Genomic DNA, 17,683 nt, shown 5'->3' on the forward strand with positions numbered 1-17,683 from the left:
TCAATTCTGTACTTCCTCTCTCTGATCTCAGCCCCCTGCCCGTCCATCTCTCCTACTCACTAGTGCCCTCCCTCTGAGCCACCTTCTGCCCTCAGCCCCACATCCACACGGCAGATTTTGCTTCCGTCTGTCTCCCAGTTCGTGGGCTCTTCTGGTTTCCTTGCCCCTGTCAGCCTCACTGGGTGGGTCAGTGAAGCTGATCAGGGCTCCCCCAGACTCCTGGGGGCACTGATCCCCCCAAACCACCAGGCACTGTAGTGCAGAGGTTAAGAGCATGGATTTGGGCCCCAGCTCAGTTACTTTGAGCTGTGTGACCGAGGGCATATCACCTATAACTCTGGACCTCAGTTTTGCCCTCTGTAAAATGGAGATTAAATTATATATGTGAAGATTAATTATATATATAAATAAACTGGTTAGCTTAGTTCTCTGCAAATATCAAGATGATGATGATGATTATAGTGGTTTGTTTTATTATTCCTGCCTTTACACCCTCATTCCTGATTTATGTTGATTTATGTTTACTCTTAACTTTTTAACTCAGCTCTTAGTGTAGCAATTGCTTTCCTTATTCATTCATTCATTCATTCATTCACTCATTCATTCAGTGCCCATTGGCTCCCTGCACTCTCTCTCAGCCCTGCCATTGACGAACAGTGTGATTTTGAACTTTGGCTTCTCTTACTGGGAGCACTGTGTCCCTCAGTGTGTGTGTGTGTGTGTGTGTGTGTGTGTGTGTGTTTGGTGAGCACTAAGTGACCTCTGTAAAGGGCCCTGCACAGGGCCTGCAGGTCAGGGAGGCAGAGGAAATGTTTGTGTATTTATTTCCCCTTCCTTCCTGGCACTGCTGGTGGGGAGTCTTTTCAATGGTCTCCTGTCCACTGGCCGCAGGGGTGCCCGCTACTGCCCCCCTCCTAACCCCTGCCTTCCTGTTACTAACCCAGTGGGCCTTTCTCTGGAAGAGAGGATTTCTCAGCAGTGAGAGGGAACCTCTGTGAGTTGCTTCTAAAGGGGCTTGGAAGAGAGATTTGACACTCAGTCCCTTATACTCACTACTACTGGGTCCTCATTTACCAACGAGGACACAGCTCATTTTAGTCACTTGCCTAAAACTCACCTGCACGTCTAAGGAACAAAGTAATTTGAACCCAGGTCTGTCTGACTGTAGAGTCCTTAACCACCATGCTGTTATCTCTGCCAAGAATTCCTGTTCCAAGCAGGCCTCCCATTTACTAAAACACATACCACTGTTTATCAGTTTTTGGTGGCTTACACTGGCTCAGGTCTCTGTTCCTTTTGTGAATGGATGAAGTAATGAACAAATAATGTCAATAAAGCCATATGGCCGTCCAGTATGGCCCAGTTGGTTGAGGGTCATCCCGGCGTACACCAGGACGTCACTGGTTCGATTCCTGATCAGGACATAATCCCCAACAGGGGGCCTTGCAGGAGGCAGCCAATCAATTTTCTCTGTCATCATCGATGTTTCTGTATCTCTCCTCTCTCTTCGTCTCTCTCTTCTTCCTCTCTCTCTAAAATCAGTAAAAACATATATTTTTAAAAAGGCATATAGATGAAACATGCTATAAATATTGCTGAGATTTTCTGCTTAGAATACATATATGCACATGGATTTTTCTTTCCTGAGATTGATGTAGCAATGCCTGCTTACCATTTCTGATGTTTTTTTAAATGAAATTATCTTTAAAATATAGTATATGCATATGTATGTGTGTATATAGATAAATATAGAGCTATATGCATGTGTGTGTGTGTGTGTGTGTGTGTGTGTGTGTGTGTGTATAATGTGTGTATATTATACAGGGTAGGGCAAAGTAGGTTTACAGTTATGAATATGTGAAACAGAGTTTATTCTTGTATTATTATTTATTAATTATTGTATTATTTTTCATACAAAAAACCCTAAACCTACTTTTGCCCTACCCTGTATGTGTATATGCATATAATTTATGTATACATTCATATAAGTGTGCATATATATATGTGTGTGCGTGCGTATCTATATGTGTGTGTATATCTATATCTATATCTATCTATTATATATCTATATATCTATATCTATATATATATATAGATAGATAGATAGATAGATAGATATATAAATAAAATTGGTGATGATACACACACATTTGGTTTCCATCCTCCCCACCTTGCTATCAGTTCATTCGAACCTTCTATAAGCACTGGATCTCATGTTCCAGACTTTGGGCATGTGTCTATGCTGGCCAATGGCAGAGCTGAGCCTGAAGCTCAGACTATATTATTGAGAAGAAGCTTCTCTCTTGACCTGTACATGCGTGTGTGAACGTGCTAACTCCATGCTCTCTGCAGGTGTTAGCTGAGGTCCTCACTGGCATCCCTGCGATGGAGACCGACCGGAGCCCAGTTTACCTGGTAAGGAAACCGGTCACTCTGGCTGGGCGGTGTGTTTGGGCCTCACAGCCACAAGGGCTCAGGAGGGCACCCGTTTTACAGACGCTAACGAGCTCTCAGACCGGGGTTTGATTCGCATCTCCGCAAAGTAGCTTTAACCTCCCACACCCACCCGCCAGCTAACAATTACTTTTTCATGATATAATAGAACTTAGAATGTTTCAGGAAAACTCATTTCTCCTCTCTACACATCAGGCAATCAAACGGGGTTGTCCTCAAATTGGTAAGTTCACTTCAGCCTTTTTAAATGTTTTTCTGAAATAAATTCAATAACGTCCATATTTGGTAAGTTCAAAGAACTATCCTATGTATAGTGTCACTTCAAAAATATATAACAACACAGTTTGACTCTGGCACCTTCCATAAATTATCTTTCTCTCTCTTTTTTTAAAGATATGTTTTTATAGATTTCAGAGAGAGGAAGGGAGAGGGAGATGTAGGAACATCAATGATGAGAGAGAATCATTGATCGCTGATGAGCAACTTCTTGGTTCTTGGATTGCCGCTCAACTACTGAGCCACACAGGCCAGGCCCATACGTTATCTTTCTAAGTCATCCCAGAATCCCTGTGAGATTGATAGAGGCATTATGTTCATCTATAGACGAGGAAAGCCAGCTCTGAGGTTTGCCTGAAATCTCAGCTGTGCTGAATGCCAGAGCTGGAATTCTGAGTCAGGTCTTCTGGTTTGCAGATCCTGGAGTTATCAGCCCCAACACTTTTGACAGTTTCATTCTCATGGAAGTCCAGACACATGAATTCAGTATTATCATCATCCCCATTTTACAGATGAAAAAATTAAGGCCAAGGTGAAGAGACTTGTCTCATGCTCCTCAGTGAGATCAACGGTCAAACAGATTTGAACCCATGTTCTTGGCAGAGATTGAAATTCTATGCAAGCTCTGGTCCTCTTCATCAGTTTGAGAGGGGAACCCCGTTTCTGACTTGACGTGGAGGCCAGTGGAACAGCTGGCTTTTTGGGCCTGGGCCCCAATAGCATTCCCTGAGCTTTAGGATGGAGAACTGAAGGTCTCCCCTATGCACAGAAGGTCACAATTTGTCTCTCTACTGAGCTCCCTGAGCTCCGCCCCCTTTGGGCACCGAGCTCCGGACACCACAAAGAGGTCAGTTTAAGCAGCTTGGTTGTGGTTTGGGTAGTTTGGGGCAGTTTCTCATCTCCTCACCGTTTTCTTGAGATGCATTTCTTAGCCGTCCTCTAGGGCTTCCTGGGTGAATGTCACAGGAGAAAGAGGCTCTGGAGGCGCTTATAGGAAATTTGCTAGAAGGTTCTTTTTGTTAATGGTTTCTAAAAATGTGAAGGATATCACTTATTAAAAAAGCTAGTTTTGCCCTGGCTGGTGTGGCTCAGCTGTTTGGAGTGTCATTCCACCCACAGAAAGGTGGTGAGTTTGTTCCCAGTCAGGGTGCATGCCCAGGTTGCGGGTTCTGATTTAATGTTGGTTGACAGGAGGCCTCCAGGTGATGTCCCCCCCCACCCCCCTTTTCACTCTCTGGGTAGGCACGGCTAGTTCTTAAAAGCCCTTTTTATTATGGACAATTTCAAATGTAAAGAAAAGAATATAAAGAACATTGGCGTGTCCATTCCATCAGTTATCAACATCATGCTGTTCTTATTTCTTTGCGCCCCCAAAACTTTGTGTGTGTGTACTTTAAAGTAAATTCCAGATATTATGTTATTGCATTCATATAAAGTTTTCTAAATTTTTGAATATTATTCAATGCCCATTCTATATTTAGAATTCCCAAATCATCTCAAAATTGCTTTTTGTTTTCTTTTTAAAATTCTTTATTGACCTTTTCCCCCCATTGACCTCTCCCCGACCTTTCCCACCCCCCTCAAAAATTGCTTTTTAAAAGTTATTTTGTTTGAAACCGATCCAGGCAAACTCCATATTTGCCTTTGGTTATGTTTCTTAAGGCTTTTGAAGAAAAGTCTTAAAAAGTCTTAAGAAACTGTCCCTCTCCCCCCTTTTCTTGTGGGTGTCGTTGCATTTCTGCAGAAAGTGGATCGTTCTCCCTATGGGCTCCCTCAGCCCAGCTTTTGGTGGTGACGTTTGTGCGGTGTCCTTGTTTCTCTGCTCCTCATGTTTCCTGTACAGGGTAGTCAGCTCTGAGACTCGGTTAGATTCATGGTCAGTGCAGCTTCCTGGATGGCGCTGTGTACTTCCCGTAGCGACTGTCCTACTTTCAGGGCTGAGCTTCATCATGGGCTCAGGTGGACTTGCTCATTCCTCCCATTGCTAAATTCCCCCATCGCCCTGCCGCCGAGTGCTCGGCTTCTCCTGATGACTGTTGCTAAAGGGGACCCAGGATTTCGTGGGGCGGGGGGCGGGGGGGGGTGGTAGTCAAAGGGTGAGCATCTCCATCTGTCGTTCTTTTCAGGGCATTCACTTTGGACACGGTGGACACCTTCATATCTGTAAATAATTCGCTCTTTAAAGAAATACACATTTAAAAGGGAGAGCTCACACAAGAGAATTATGCAAAAGGGTGTTAAAAAATGCAGCCCTTGCCAGCAAGAAGCTTTTAGTCTCCTGGTATTCAGCTTCTGATGGGGTCAAGCATTTAAGTATTATTGGATCCTCAGATAATCTGTTTCCTGGAGAGGGAAACTGAGGCAGAGTGGGGACTCTTGTTTTATTTTTGATACAAATATTGTAATCATGTCTAATAATCTGTGATATAATCTTTTTTCTAAGTTGTAAGTGTAATTATATGAAAAGCTGTATAAAGCAATAAAGACTAATTGTTTTATATTTAATTAATAACTTCTATTAAAAATAATAAATTAGCCCTGGCCAGTGTGCTCAGTGGTTGGAGCATTGCTTGCACAAATTGAAGGGTCACAGGTTCTATTCCTGGTTAGGGGCACTTGTCTGGTTTTCAGGTTCAGTCCCTGGTCATGGCTGGGAGACAACCAATCAATGTATCTCTGTCACATCAATGTTTCTCTCTCCTCCCCCCCCCCCCCCGTGACAAAAAAGAAATTAAATAATTAAAATAAAATTACATAAAAATTAAAAGATGAAGCTTATACAAAAAATAAGTTATGTATAATTTGTGAAAACATTTATGAAGTACTGACTGTGCGCCAGGCACTGTTCTTGGTGTAGGAGATACAGAGGTGAGCAAGGTAAAGTTTTTACTCTCATGGGCGAAAATCCTAAAATGTTTATTTTATATTGTAAGAGACTGTCTCTGTAATTGTTAATAAGATCAAATTATTAATGTAAGTTTTCAAATTGTTAATCAAATTGTTAATAAGATCAAATTATTAATGTAAGTTTTCATTATGTAAATACTATATAAATAAAAGATAGCTCTGGCCGGTTTGGCTCAGTGGATAGAGCGTCAGCCTGCGGCCTGAAGGGTCCTGGGTTTGATTATAGTCAGGGCACATGCCTGGGTTGCAGGCTCGATCCCCAATACAGGGCGTGCAGGAGGCAGCCGATCCATGATCCTCTCTCATTGATGATGTTTCTATCTTTCTCTCTGAAATCAATAAAAATATATTTAAAAAAATAAATGAAAGATAGCTATTTTACTATTTATTATTATCACTAAAACTGTTGACTGTTTAGTCAAGTACTACACTTTATGCTTTAGATGTACTATGTCGTTTAATCTTTCTGTTAGTCCTATTATCCCCATTTTCCAGGGTAATCAACTGAGGCCTACCTAGAAAGGTTAAGCCATTGCATGTGTGGTATTTTTTTGTGTACTGTGGAATGCCCTGTACATGCAGGGCATCTAGCTATTCCCCAGTTCTTGGCTGTTTTGCTCGTTTCTGGGATCCTTGAATTTATTTTGAAATTCCTGTTGGTTTTCTGAGAAGTTTTTGCAGCTCTGGTGCAGTGGTGGAGGTGAGGGAGGAAGTGTGCCTGGATCCCACAGCCTGAAGCTCACTCAGGGGCGTGTCCACTGTTCTTCCCACAGAAGGATTTACTCCTCCACGAAATTCCGAGCAGCAGCAGGAGGACGGGCGTGGAGAAGGTGATGGCGAAGGAGATCTGCCAGAAATACCTGGAGAGGAGGGCGGGGGCTCTGCCCGAAGACTGTGCGGCGGCGCTGGCCACGGCCGCCTGCCTCTGCCTGCGGAGGCGGCATGCCAGCCTGGCCGAGGTGAGCCTGATTCTCGGCCTTTCCCCAGCCAGGAGCTCTGACCTGGCCCAGCGGGGTCTCTCTTCCCAGGCTGCATGGGTTTGCTTTCTCAGGGACTAGGCTAAGATTCGGGGTTGATCTCTTCACTGAGATGTTGGGATCATCCAGTAAAATAGCTCAGGCTAATATTTGAAAATTATTAATTATGTGTATTAGGTATGTGTAGTAATTCCAGGGCTGTATTTGGGCGGAAGTAGCAGAACGTGTTGGAACTTACATCAGCAAAACAGGGCAGTATGTGGATAAGGGCGTCTTACGAGCCTGAGGGCCACGGGCCGCTGGCCTGAGGGGCCCAGGGCCACACCCTTGGTTATTAACAGAACTCGGGGGCTTTTGCTGAACCTGCCCTATTCCTCCTCTTCTCTCTCTCTTTTATTTTTTTTAATTTAAAAAATATATATATTTTATTGATTTTTACAGAGAGGAAGAGAGAGAGATAGAGAGTTAGAAACATCGATGAGAGAGAATCATCAGTCAGCTGCTTCTTGCACACCTCCCACTGGGGATGTACCCGCAACCAAGGTACATGCCCTTGACCGGAATCGAACCCGCAGCCCTTCAGTCTGCAGGCCAACGCTCTATCTATTGAGTCAAACCGGTTTCGGCTCTCTTTTATTTTTTTTATTTTTATTTTCTTGGTTAGGAGATGTGGCCATATTCACTTATATGTTATAGTTCTGCCCCATGGAGAGACCAAGTCTCCAGGCCCACATTCCAGCATCTCAGAGAGAGAACTTGACTGGCCTCGCTAGGGTCGGGCTGGCCCCCTTGGCCAGTCAGGTAACATGAGGGGCATAGGGTCCAGTATGGAAACCTGGTGGTCAGGGGAGGTCAGTCCCTGAAAGGAGAAGGGGCCAGGCCCTGGAGAAAGGGAGCATTTCTAGCTTGTGGGCTAGGCAGACACCCCAGAAATCAACCACCGCAGGAGGGAAAACATTTTCTTATGGATGGGCGATGTAAAGGTGGTTTCCATGGTAACAGGTATAAATTTGGACTGGTCTTTCTAAGGTCAAATTTACTGCTTGAGAGGGCTTAGAGATAATCTAGCCGAGTGATTTTTCAAGTGGCGTCTGGCAGAGAGGGGCTCCTAGAGAGTCCCTCAGGCGTTGCTGTTGGCAGCAAGAGGACTGTGGGGAGCTGTAGGCCCCACCTGTGGCTTCAATCAGACACCACCTTAACGGCTCATCATTATATAGGGTTTGTGATCGCTGACCAAAGTCTTCAACACAGCTGCCATAGCCCAAGCCTCCCGTTTTATAGCTGGGGACGCAGAGGCCCAGAGAGAGGAGATGAGGAGGCCGCAGAGTAAGTTTCTGTCAGAGCTCTCCGGACTCCTGGCTCAGCCCCACGTCCATCGTGTCTCACCATGATGCGGCAGGAACTAGAAACCTGAGTCATTGTTCTACGCCTGAGCTCCTCTCCTGTGCTCTGATGCCATAGTGCTCAGTCATGCATCCCGCAGTTGTGTGCTGGGCCCTGGGGGGCAGGTATATCAGTGAACAAGGCCAGTTCCACTTTCCTGGAGCTCACAGACATTGCACAGTGACTGACTGTGTGGTGAGCCCTGGGATAGTGTATGACAGGGGCCCCGCCAAAGAGGACTTTCCCTCGGAAGTGTAAGCCGGTGAAGAGCTGTCCCAGCAGAACTAACAGCTCATGCAAATATAGCGTGAGTCGGGAAAGAGCTTGGCAGGGTCAAGAGAGAAGAAGGTCAGAGAGTCTGGAACACAAAGTCCTTGGGGCAGAGTGGCTCGTGATGAGTCTGCTGAGGGAGGTGTGGCCAATAATAGAGGTAGTGCAAGCACAGTCGGGCTTTTGAGGAAGTCACTATGGGCCTGAGCAGGGGCAGGGCATAATAAGATTTACGTGCTAAAAAGATTTTTCTCCTCAACCGTTTCTTCTTTCATTCAGCCTTCCATTAGTTCTATTTTTTTGTTTTTGTTTTGTTCAGTGTATTAGTTAACGTGCTTAAAGAAACTGCTGTCATGAAGAGACTCCAAAAATACAGTCGTTTGGAGATAGACGATTCTTCTCTTTAGCTTACCAGTGTGGATGTAGGCAGTCCGGAGCTGACGTGGCTGTGCCACAGTGCTGGGGCTCCTATACTGTTGCTCTGCTGTCCTTACTGTGTGGCTTCTGTTTCAGAGACCAAGATGGCTGCTCTAGCTCAGGTCATCACAGCTGCCAGCAACTGAAAGGGGTTAGAAGGAAGAGGAGAACACATCCCCTTCCTTTTAAAGGTGCGGCCTGGAAATGCACACGTCACTCTCTCTCGCACTGCGTAGGCTAGAGCCTCGTTACATGGCCGCACCTGGCTACACAGGAGGGTAGTTTTTCGTGTGGCAGGTATTTATTGGGCATGTATATACCCTGCAGATTTACCTCAAGGGGTGACATTTGAACTGGGCCTTGCAGGTTGAGGAGGCATTTGCTATGGAGAATAAAGGGGCAGAGCACTTTAGATGTTAGGAAGATGAGAGATCAGGAGGGTCACGGACTTGAAGACAAACAGGACTGGGCTCAGTGGTCAGTGCTAGCTAGCTGGGTGGCCTTAGGCAGGGAATTTAACCTCTGATCTTCTCATTTTTTTATCTATAAAAACCTCATTGGGCATCATGTGCTAAATGTGCTTTGTAGATTGTAAGGGACCGAGCGAAGGAGATTGGTTAGGGCTGTTAAGGGTATGTACACTTCAGGCTCGTTGTGTGAGTTTGTGTGTAAAGAAGAAACGCTCCTTCCCTACCTTTATCTAATTTTCCTAACTTCCCTCTCCAGAAGAGCTCTCAAGGACAGTATCTATATTATTTTGGGCATCTCTAGTTGGAAGTGATAGAAACTCAACTCAAACTCTTAGAAACATGAGAGAGAGAGAGAGAGAGAGAGAGGTAGATGGCGGTGATGTGAACAATGAGTGAGTGAATGTATGTGTTTATTAGCTCATCTAACCAAACAGCAGATAGGACAGGCACTGCAAGGGTAGCTAGAATCAGGGTCTCACCAGAAATTGTGCAACTATCTGTGTCAGTGCCTGTGAGGCTTTCTCTCCATCTTTTGTCTCTGCTTTACTCTGTGGTAGGGCTTCATTTTCACCTATTATAAATGGATTTTCTGTGCATGATTGAACATCTGGCTATGTCACTAGAAAGCTTTAGGTGGGAGAAAATCCCAGAGAAGGGTTTTGATTGGCCTGCATTAGTCACATGCCCAAACCTGAACCAATCATTAAGGTTAGAGGAACGGGATACTGTGATTGGTTCACTCTGGTCATGTGGTCTTATCTATAGCTAGGGTAGATTGGGGCAAGTTCAGCTCTTTTCAAAAGAAGGACGCTGTTCTTCCAGGCCAAAGCAGCAAGCATTTGATTCTTCAGCGTCTTTTTCTTCTGAGGCCTGAGAGATCTGTTAGCTTTGTTTTAGTTCAGAAAGAATTCTTGGTGAGTGTCCTTGTCTCTCTCCTCCCCAAGGTGTGTGGCTCGGTGGCTGCTGTGGAAGCGCGGCTCAGAGGTCAGGAGACGTCGCTCCCTTGTGGCGGGCTCTCTGAGGGCACAGGCTCTTCCTCCAACATTCCAGAAGAGACGGACGATGTGGACAATTCTAGCCTCGATGCCTCCTCCTCCTTGAGGACAGCACCCCGGTCTGGGGTTTCTGCTTCGCCTGCCCCCACAGAGGACGAGGAAGGCAGGGTGCAGGCCAGCGGGGGAATGCGGGCTGACTCCTCCTCTGAGGCCTGTGCCAGTCCAGAGCCTCCCCAGGCTGGTGAGTGTGTAGGGGTCTGAATGCTTATACACATGTATATATCCCTGACTCAGCCCATCATCTATTCCTCCCATCTCCCTTATTCACACGTTCATTTGGTTACTCAGCCATTCACCTACCATCTGACTGCACAAAGATAAATCTCTGTTCTCTCCGTCCCCCAATGTCGTCCATCACCAAGTCCTAGCCATTGACCTAAATGTCTCTCGGTCCATCTGCTTCTTTACTTTGCACCCCTCCCCCTAACTCCGTGGTTGGTAAACTGCTACATGTGGCTCTTTGGCCCCTTGAGTGTGGCTCTTCCACAAAATACCACGGCCTGGGCGAGTTTATTTTGAAGAAGTGGTGTTAAAAGAAGTTTAAATTTAAAAAATTTGGCTCTCCAAAGAAATTTCTATCATTGCACTGTTGATATTTGGCTCTGTTGACTAATGAGTTTGCTGACCACTGCCCTGTCCATATAAGCTCCTGTCCTCCTGCTAGATGACCGCACGCCTTCCCTTGTCCTCCCTGATCCGCTCTGGCCCCTCACCAGTCCTTTTTCCAGGAGCCAACCAGAGTGGCTTTTAAAAGCAACTCATGTCACTCCTTGTGTAGCTCCCCATTGCCCTTAGGGACCAAGTCGAAACTCTTCCTCCAGACCAGCAAGGCCCTGTGTGGTTTGTCCCTGCCCGCTTCTCCATCCTCGCTTCATAATAGGAACCCATCCTCTCCCTCTGCTTCTAAAGATACCTTCTATCCAAATACACGGGGCTTCCTTCTGAAAGTAAGCTTGGAAAGCCTTCAATGCCGTGCCCCCTAGTAAACACAGCTCAATGAACGTCCCAGGCGCTGGCCGTTCCTATTGCTCCTCCCCCTCGTGGAAGAAAGAAGAAGAAGAAAGGGTGTAAGTGTTCACTCCCCCTTCCCCTTCCTGCTTCCCCAGCGGGGAGGAACACGAGAGCCCCTCTTCTCTGAAAGTGGGGACAGGTGGCAGGGCTTCCTGCAAAGGCTGAGATGAGAATACTCATACACTCAGACTCAGAAACCCGAGTTAAGTGAGAAACTGACTAAGTCTGGCTTTCTAAGAATTAGGATAGTAGTACCTATTTCCAAATGCGTGCTGTGCAAGTGGCTTTTTAAAAAAACCCCAAAAAAACCACTTTGTTTTGAACATCAACTACAGAGACTTCGTGGAAAATCGAGATCAATGAGGCCAAAAGGAAGCTGATGGAGAACATCCTGCTCTACAAGGAGGAGAAACTGGACAGCATCGAGCTTTTCGGCCCCTGATCGCCAGAACACAGCCGAGGACCCTTGTCCTCTCTTGGAAAGACAACTGTCAAATCAAGAAAAAAGATCCTGGGGCGAAATCCAAGGTCTCCCAGGGAATACAAACCAAACCCCAGCCAACCTGGGGGCAAGGAAACCTCCACTGTCTGGAGTGAGTGAGGGGAGACGGGACCGCAGCTTCCAGAGAAAGCAGCATCCACGGAGCCCCTTCCATCGGGATCTGTTTCATCAGGAGAGGAAAGCACAAACCCTGTACGTGGGCCCAGGATGGGGGCAGGTTCGTGGTTCTGACGTCAGTGCCCCAGCAGATGCCGTTACCCAGTTCTCCCCCCTCAGCACCTGACAGAGCGTTCTGAACGCGGAAGACACTTTCCAGAGTTATAACCTCTGGGTCCTATCTGCCGACGGCCGCCTGCACACTTCCGTGCCCGGAAAGATGTCCGCCTTGTGTCCCAGTGCAGGTCTTGACTCATGTCTCGAGGTCTCGAGTGTGACAAAGGCCGGACACCTGGCAAAGGGCTTCGTGGGTTTTCTGCTTTCTTTTTTGTAAGTCTTGCAACCCACGTATATTTATTTAATGTCTGTCTACATCTTTATCCTCCTGTCCCACTAATGCTAACATTTCCAATGGAGCTTTTATTTTGAAAATATGTGTTATTTATAGCTGGATAAAAAAATCAGAAGAACTGGTTTCATTCTGATTCTGCTGCTAATTACGTCAATCATGTCATTTCTGGAACCTCGGTTTCCTTGTCAGTAATACCTGTTCATTCTCCCTCCCTTGGGCTGTTGGGAAGAATAGGTCAGACATAGCTATAGAAGTACTTTGAAAATGCACTTGTCCTGTTTTATAAAATAAAGACATTAAACATCTATTTCTGCATGTACCCAATGTTTGTGCAATGGGTATATTTCTGAAAAGTCCTGTTGCAGATTTTTTTGTGAAACAAATGCTTTTTTATATTCAGTGTGCCCTATTTTAAATAATCCTGCTATCGTGATTTTTCCCCTTTTATTTTTATAAAATAAATATACATTGATAAAGTCAACCATTATCTTGTCATTAGTTTTGTGTCCAGGTGAATTTGGAGAAGCCCGGGTATCGTGGGATAGCTAAGAGATTGGGTGCTTGCTGTAAATGCTGGCTGTCAATAGCTGTGTCATCTTGGGCTAAGTTAGGGCGTTACTTTGAGCCTCTGTTTCATCTATTCCAGGGGGAGAATAAAAAGTACCTGTTTTGCCAAGACCGGTTTAGCTCAGTGGATAGAACGTCGGACTACAGACTGAAAGGTCCCAGGTTCGATTCCAGTCAACAGCATGTACATTGGTTGCGGGCACATCCCCGGTAGGGGGTGTGCAAGAGGCAGCTGGTTGATGTTTCTCTCTCATCAATGTTTCTATCTATCCCTCTCCCTTCCTCTCTGAAAAAAAATAAGATATATTTTATTTTTTTATTGATAAAAATACATTTTATAACGGAAACCGGTTTGGCTCAATGGATAGAGCGTCGGCTTGGGGACTGAAGGGTCCCAGGTTCGATTCCGGTCAAGGGCATGTACCTTGGTTGCGGGCATATCCCCAGTAGGGGGTGTGCAAGAGGCAGCTGATCTATGACTCTCTCATCAATGTTTCTAATTCTCTATCTCTCTCCCTTCCTCTCTGTAAAATCAATAAAATATATTAAAAAATACATTTTATCAATAAAATATATTTTATTTTTTATTGATAAAATATATATTTTAATCAATAATATATATATATATATATATTTATTTTTTTAAAAATATATTTTATTGATTTTTAACAGAGAGGAAGGGAGAGAGAGAGCTAGAAACGTCAATGAGAGAGAAACATCGGCCAGCTGCCTCTTGCACACCCCCCTCCGGGGATGTGCCTGCAACCAATGTACATGCCCTTGACCGGAATCGAACCTGGAACCTTTCAGTCCACAGACCGATGCTCTACCACTGAGCCAAACCGGCTTCGGCCAATAAAATATATTTTTATTGATTTTTTTACAGAGAGGAAGGGAAAGGAATAGATAGAAACATTGATGAGAGAGAAACATCGACCAGCTGCCTCTTGCACACCCCCTACCGGGGATGTGCCCACAACCAATGTACATGTCGTTGACTGGAATTGAACCTGGGACCTTTCAGTGTCAGCTTTGTACTGATATGTAAACAGCCAGGTGGGCTCCAGCCCAGGTGGACAGTGATCTGTAGGGACACCCCCGTCTTCAGCTCTGGTGGCATGTGGAGAGCACCTCACAGTCAGGAGCAGGGTATTCACAGGGCTCTGAGCAACAGAGGGCAGGTGCTAAGAGGGCACTGGCTACCCAGACATACTTGCATTTCTAGACTCGGGCTTCTGGAGGCATTCATTGAGATTCTCATTAAAGCGGCAGACCTCCCTTTAGCAAGCAGTAAAGACATACACATATATGATTAATTATGTGTATTAACTATATGTAGTAATTCCAGGGGTTCTTGGGCACCACAATGCCCATGGAATTTGGCCTGACATTCTAAAAGATGAATATGATTAAAAAAATCCAAACCGTACACAAAGTCACCTGGTGGAAGGGAAGCCGTTGAACCACTGGGAACTTAGTCTCTCATTTCTTCTTTCCAAAGGCAAACTCCGTTACTAACTTATTACTCATTCCAGAGCTGATTTAAAAACCTATCTTGTTAGTGGACTTCCTTAGTCGCTGTGTGTTTCATGTGCTGATGAGTTGGCTCTGCCTCCTGGCAATTCTGCGAATGAGTGATGTTCACAATGTCCTGTCCTCAGCAGCCCTGCTTGGTTCTTGTAGACTCATGTCTGTGGCTCCTTTTAGTGAGTCAATCCATCTCATATTTGGCCTTCCTCTCTTCCCGCTGCTTTCTGCTTTTCTCAACATTGTTGTCTTTTCCAAGGAACCCTGGTTTTCATGGGTAGTCCAGGGTATTCCTACAGCTTTCCTCTAAAATCATACTTCGAATTAACTACTTTGTTTTCTTCCTTATTTGCCTTCTTCACTGTCCGACTTTTGCATCCATACATGCTAATTGGAAATACAAGGGTGAGGATGATCTTAGCTTTGGTTTCGAATGACACATCTTAGCTCCTGGTGACCTTTCCTAAGTTTCCCATTCCTGAACTTTTGAGTCTCAGCATTCTCTTCATTTCTTGGCTGCAGTCTCCATTTGAATTGATGACTGAACTAAGATAAGCATGTCATTAGGGAAATGTAAAAAAAACAGACACAATGAGATACCACTTCACACTTAGGATGGCCATAATAAAAACAGACAGACAAAATAAATAAATAAATAAATAAATAAATAAATAAATAAATAAATAAAACAGACAGACAATAAAGTGTTGATAAAAAGGTGGAGAGCCCTGACCAGTTTGGCTCGGTGGATAGAGTGTTAGCCTGCGGACTGAAGGGTACCGGGTTTGATTCCGGTCAAGGGCATGTATTGTGGTTGCGGGCACATCCCCAGTGGGGATGTTCTGGAGGCAGCTGATCAATGTTTCTCATTGATGTTTCTAACTTTCCCACTCCCTTCCTCTCTGTAAAAAATCAATAAGATATATTAAAAAAAAAAAAAAAAAAAAAAAGAATGTGGAGAAATATCCATCCAGTGTGGCTCAGTGGTTGAGTATCTATCTATGAACCAGGAGGTCAAGGTTGGGGCTTGATCCCCCAGGGTTGGGGCTTGATCCCCAGTAGGGAGTGTGTAGGAGGCAGCCGATCAATGATCTTTCTCTCTCATCAGTGTTTCCATCTCTCTCCCCCTCTCTCTGAAATCAATAAAAATGTTTAAAAATTTGCCGAAACCGGTTTGGCTCAGTGGTAGAGCGTCGGTCTGCGGACTGAAAGGTCCCAGGTTTGATTCCAGTCAAGGCCATGTACATTGGTTGCGGGCACATCCCCCGTGGGGGGTGTGCAGGAGGCAGCTGGTCGATGTTTCTCTCTCATCGACGTTTCTAACTATCTCTCTCCCTTCCTCTCTGTAAAAAATCAATAAAATATATATTTTTTAAATGTTTAAAAAATTTTTAAATGATAAAAAAAAATTTTGGAGGAATTAGAACCCTCATACTTTGGTGCTAGAATTGTAAAATGGTGAGCTGCTTTCCCCCACATTCTCAGCTGCAAAATGTTAAACATAGTTTCCATATGACACAGCAATTCCACTGGTAGATAGCTACCTAAAAGGAATAAAAACATATGCTCATACAAAAGCTGAACATATGTTTTTGTGCACCAGTGTTCACAGCAATATTCAGAATAGCAGATAGAAACAACCCAAATGTTCATCAACAGATGAATTGATAAATGAATGTGCTATATCCATGCATTGGAAGATTATTAATAAAATTTATTTTATTAAAAGTTATCCATAAAAAAGAATGAAGTACTGATACATGCTACAACATGGATGAACCTTGAAATGATTTTGCTAAGTAAAATATATTATTCCATTTTTTTTTAAAAATAGATTTTTATTGATTTTTTACAGAGAAGAGAGGGATAGAGAGTTAGAAACATCGATGAGAGAATCATTGATCAGCTGCCTCCTGCACACCCCCTACTGGGGATGTGCCCACAACCAAGGTACATGCCCTTGACCGGAATCGAACCCAGGACCCTTCAGTCTGCAGGCCGACGCTCTATCCATTGAGCCAAACCGGTTTCGGCTATTATTCCATTTTTTTGAATTGTCCAGAATAGGCAAATCTACAGAGACAGAAACTAGGAGTGGGGTTGGGGAAGGTTGAGAAGGGAAGTAGTAATGGTCACAAGATTTGGAGGTGATGAAACTCTTGTAAAAGTAGATTATAATTATGGTGATGGTTGCACAACTCTATCCTAAAATATATGTTAAAAACCCCTACCAAACTATATATAGGTGAACTTTATGGTATGTAAATTATATCTCAATAAAATTGTTAGAAACACACAAATACACAATGGTCAATTTTAGGCATTAAAAAAAGTCCTTGAGGTTCCACTCCTCTCTCTTTTTAAATTATTTTTTGCTTTATACAGGTTATTTCATTCATACTGCTCTGGATCCTATGTTTTTTCATGTCATTTTTTGGCCATTCTTTCTCAACAGTACATTTGGGTCACTTCATTCTTTTTGCCCGATAGTCCATTGTATGGATACTCTGCACTTTATATAACTAGCTTTGCTTGCTGCATACTGAGGTGGTTTTCATTTTTTTTTAATTTAAAAAATATATATTTTATTGATTTTTTGCAGAGAGGAAGAGAGAGGAATAAAGAGTTAGAAACTTCGATGAGAGAGAATCATCAATCAGCTGCCTCTTGCACACTCCCTACTGGGGATATGCCTGCAACTAAGGTACATGCCCTTGACCGGAATCGAACCCGGGACCCTTCAGTCTGCAGGCTGATGCTCTATCCACTGAACCAAACAGGTTTCCGCTGGTTTTCATTCTTGCACTATAAATACTCATGCCTTCGTACCAATTTAAATGTCCATCAGTGACCCATGGGGTAGCATTTCCCCACATTCTTAGTTGCAAAGAATCCTATGCTTTTAAAAAATATGTATTTATTGACTGGAGAGAAAGAGGAAGAGAGAAACTGAGACATGGATTTGTTGTACCCTTTAGTCATGCATTCATTGGTTGACTCTTGTATGTGATCTGACTGGGGATTGAATCCACAACCTTGGTATATCCAGATGAAGCTCTAACCAGCTAGGGCAATATTATGCTTTTTAATCACTGCCAATCTAATGGGAAAACAATTTTATTTGTACTTTTTAAATGACTGAAATAGATCTATTAAAAATATTTTGTTAGAGAGGCTTTTGTAATTTGTGTTCATTCCTTTGTCCATTTTAAAAAATATATATATTTTATTGATTTTTTACAGAGAGAGAGAGGGATAGAGAGTTAGAAACATCGATGAGAGAGAAACATCGATTAGCTGCCTCTTGTACACTCCCCATTGGGGATGTGCCCGCAACCAAGGTACATGCCCTTGACAGG

General features: G+C 44.1%; 1 protein-coding gene and 1 long non-coding RNA gene across 2 annotated transcripts in view; both read left to right on the forward strand.

Moving 5' to 3' along the window:
* Positions 1–12,527, forward strand: part of IRAK2 (interleukin 1 receptor associated kinase 2) — a 59,308-nt gene extending 46,781 nt beyond the window's left edge. The window contains exons 10-13 of the mRNA XM_036431099.2: positions 2,353–2,415; positions 6,411–6,596; positions 10,099–10,390; positions 11,556–12,527. Of these exons, the coding sequence (XP_036286992.1) occupies positions 2,353–2,415; positions 6,411–6,596; positions 10,099–10,390; positions 11,556–11,662 (648 nt within the window). The 3' untranslated portion in view covers positions 11,663–12,527. The remainder of the gene's footprint in view (positions 1–2,352; positions 2,416–6,410; positions 6,597–10,098; positions 10,391–11,555) is intronic.
* On the forward strand, positions 10,397–11,531 carry LOC123652050. The gene is made up of 2 exons (XR_006741107.1): positions 10,397–10,643; positions 10,856–11,531. It is a non-coding gene; the product is annotated as an uncharacterized LOC123652050 (long non-coding RNA).
* Positions 12,528–17,683: the final 5,156 nt, after the last annotated feature.

This window comes from Pipistrellus kuhlii, unplaced genomic scaffold, assembly GCF_014108245.1.
Source record: "Pipistrellus kuhlii isolate mPipKuh1 unplaced genomic scaffold, mPipKuh1.p scaffold_m20_p_11, whole genome shotgun sequence".
Classification (NCBI taxonomy): Eukaryota; Metazoa; Chordata; class Mammalia; order Chiroptera; family Vespertilionidae; genus Pipistrellus; species Pipistrellus kuhlii.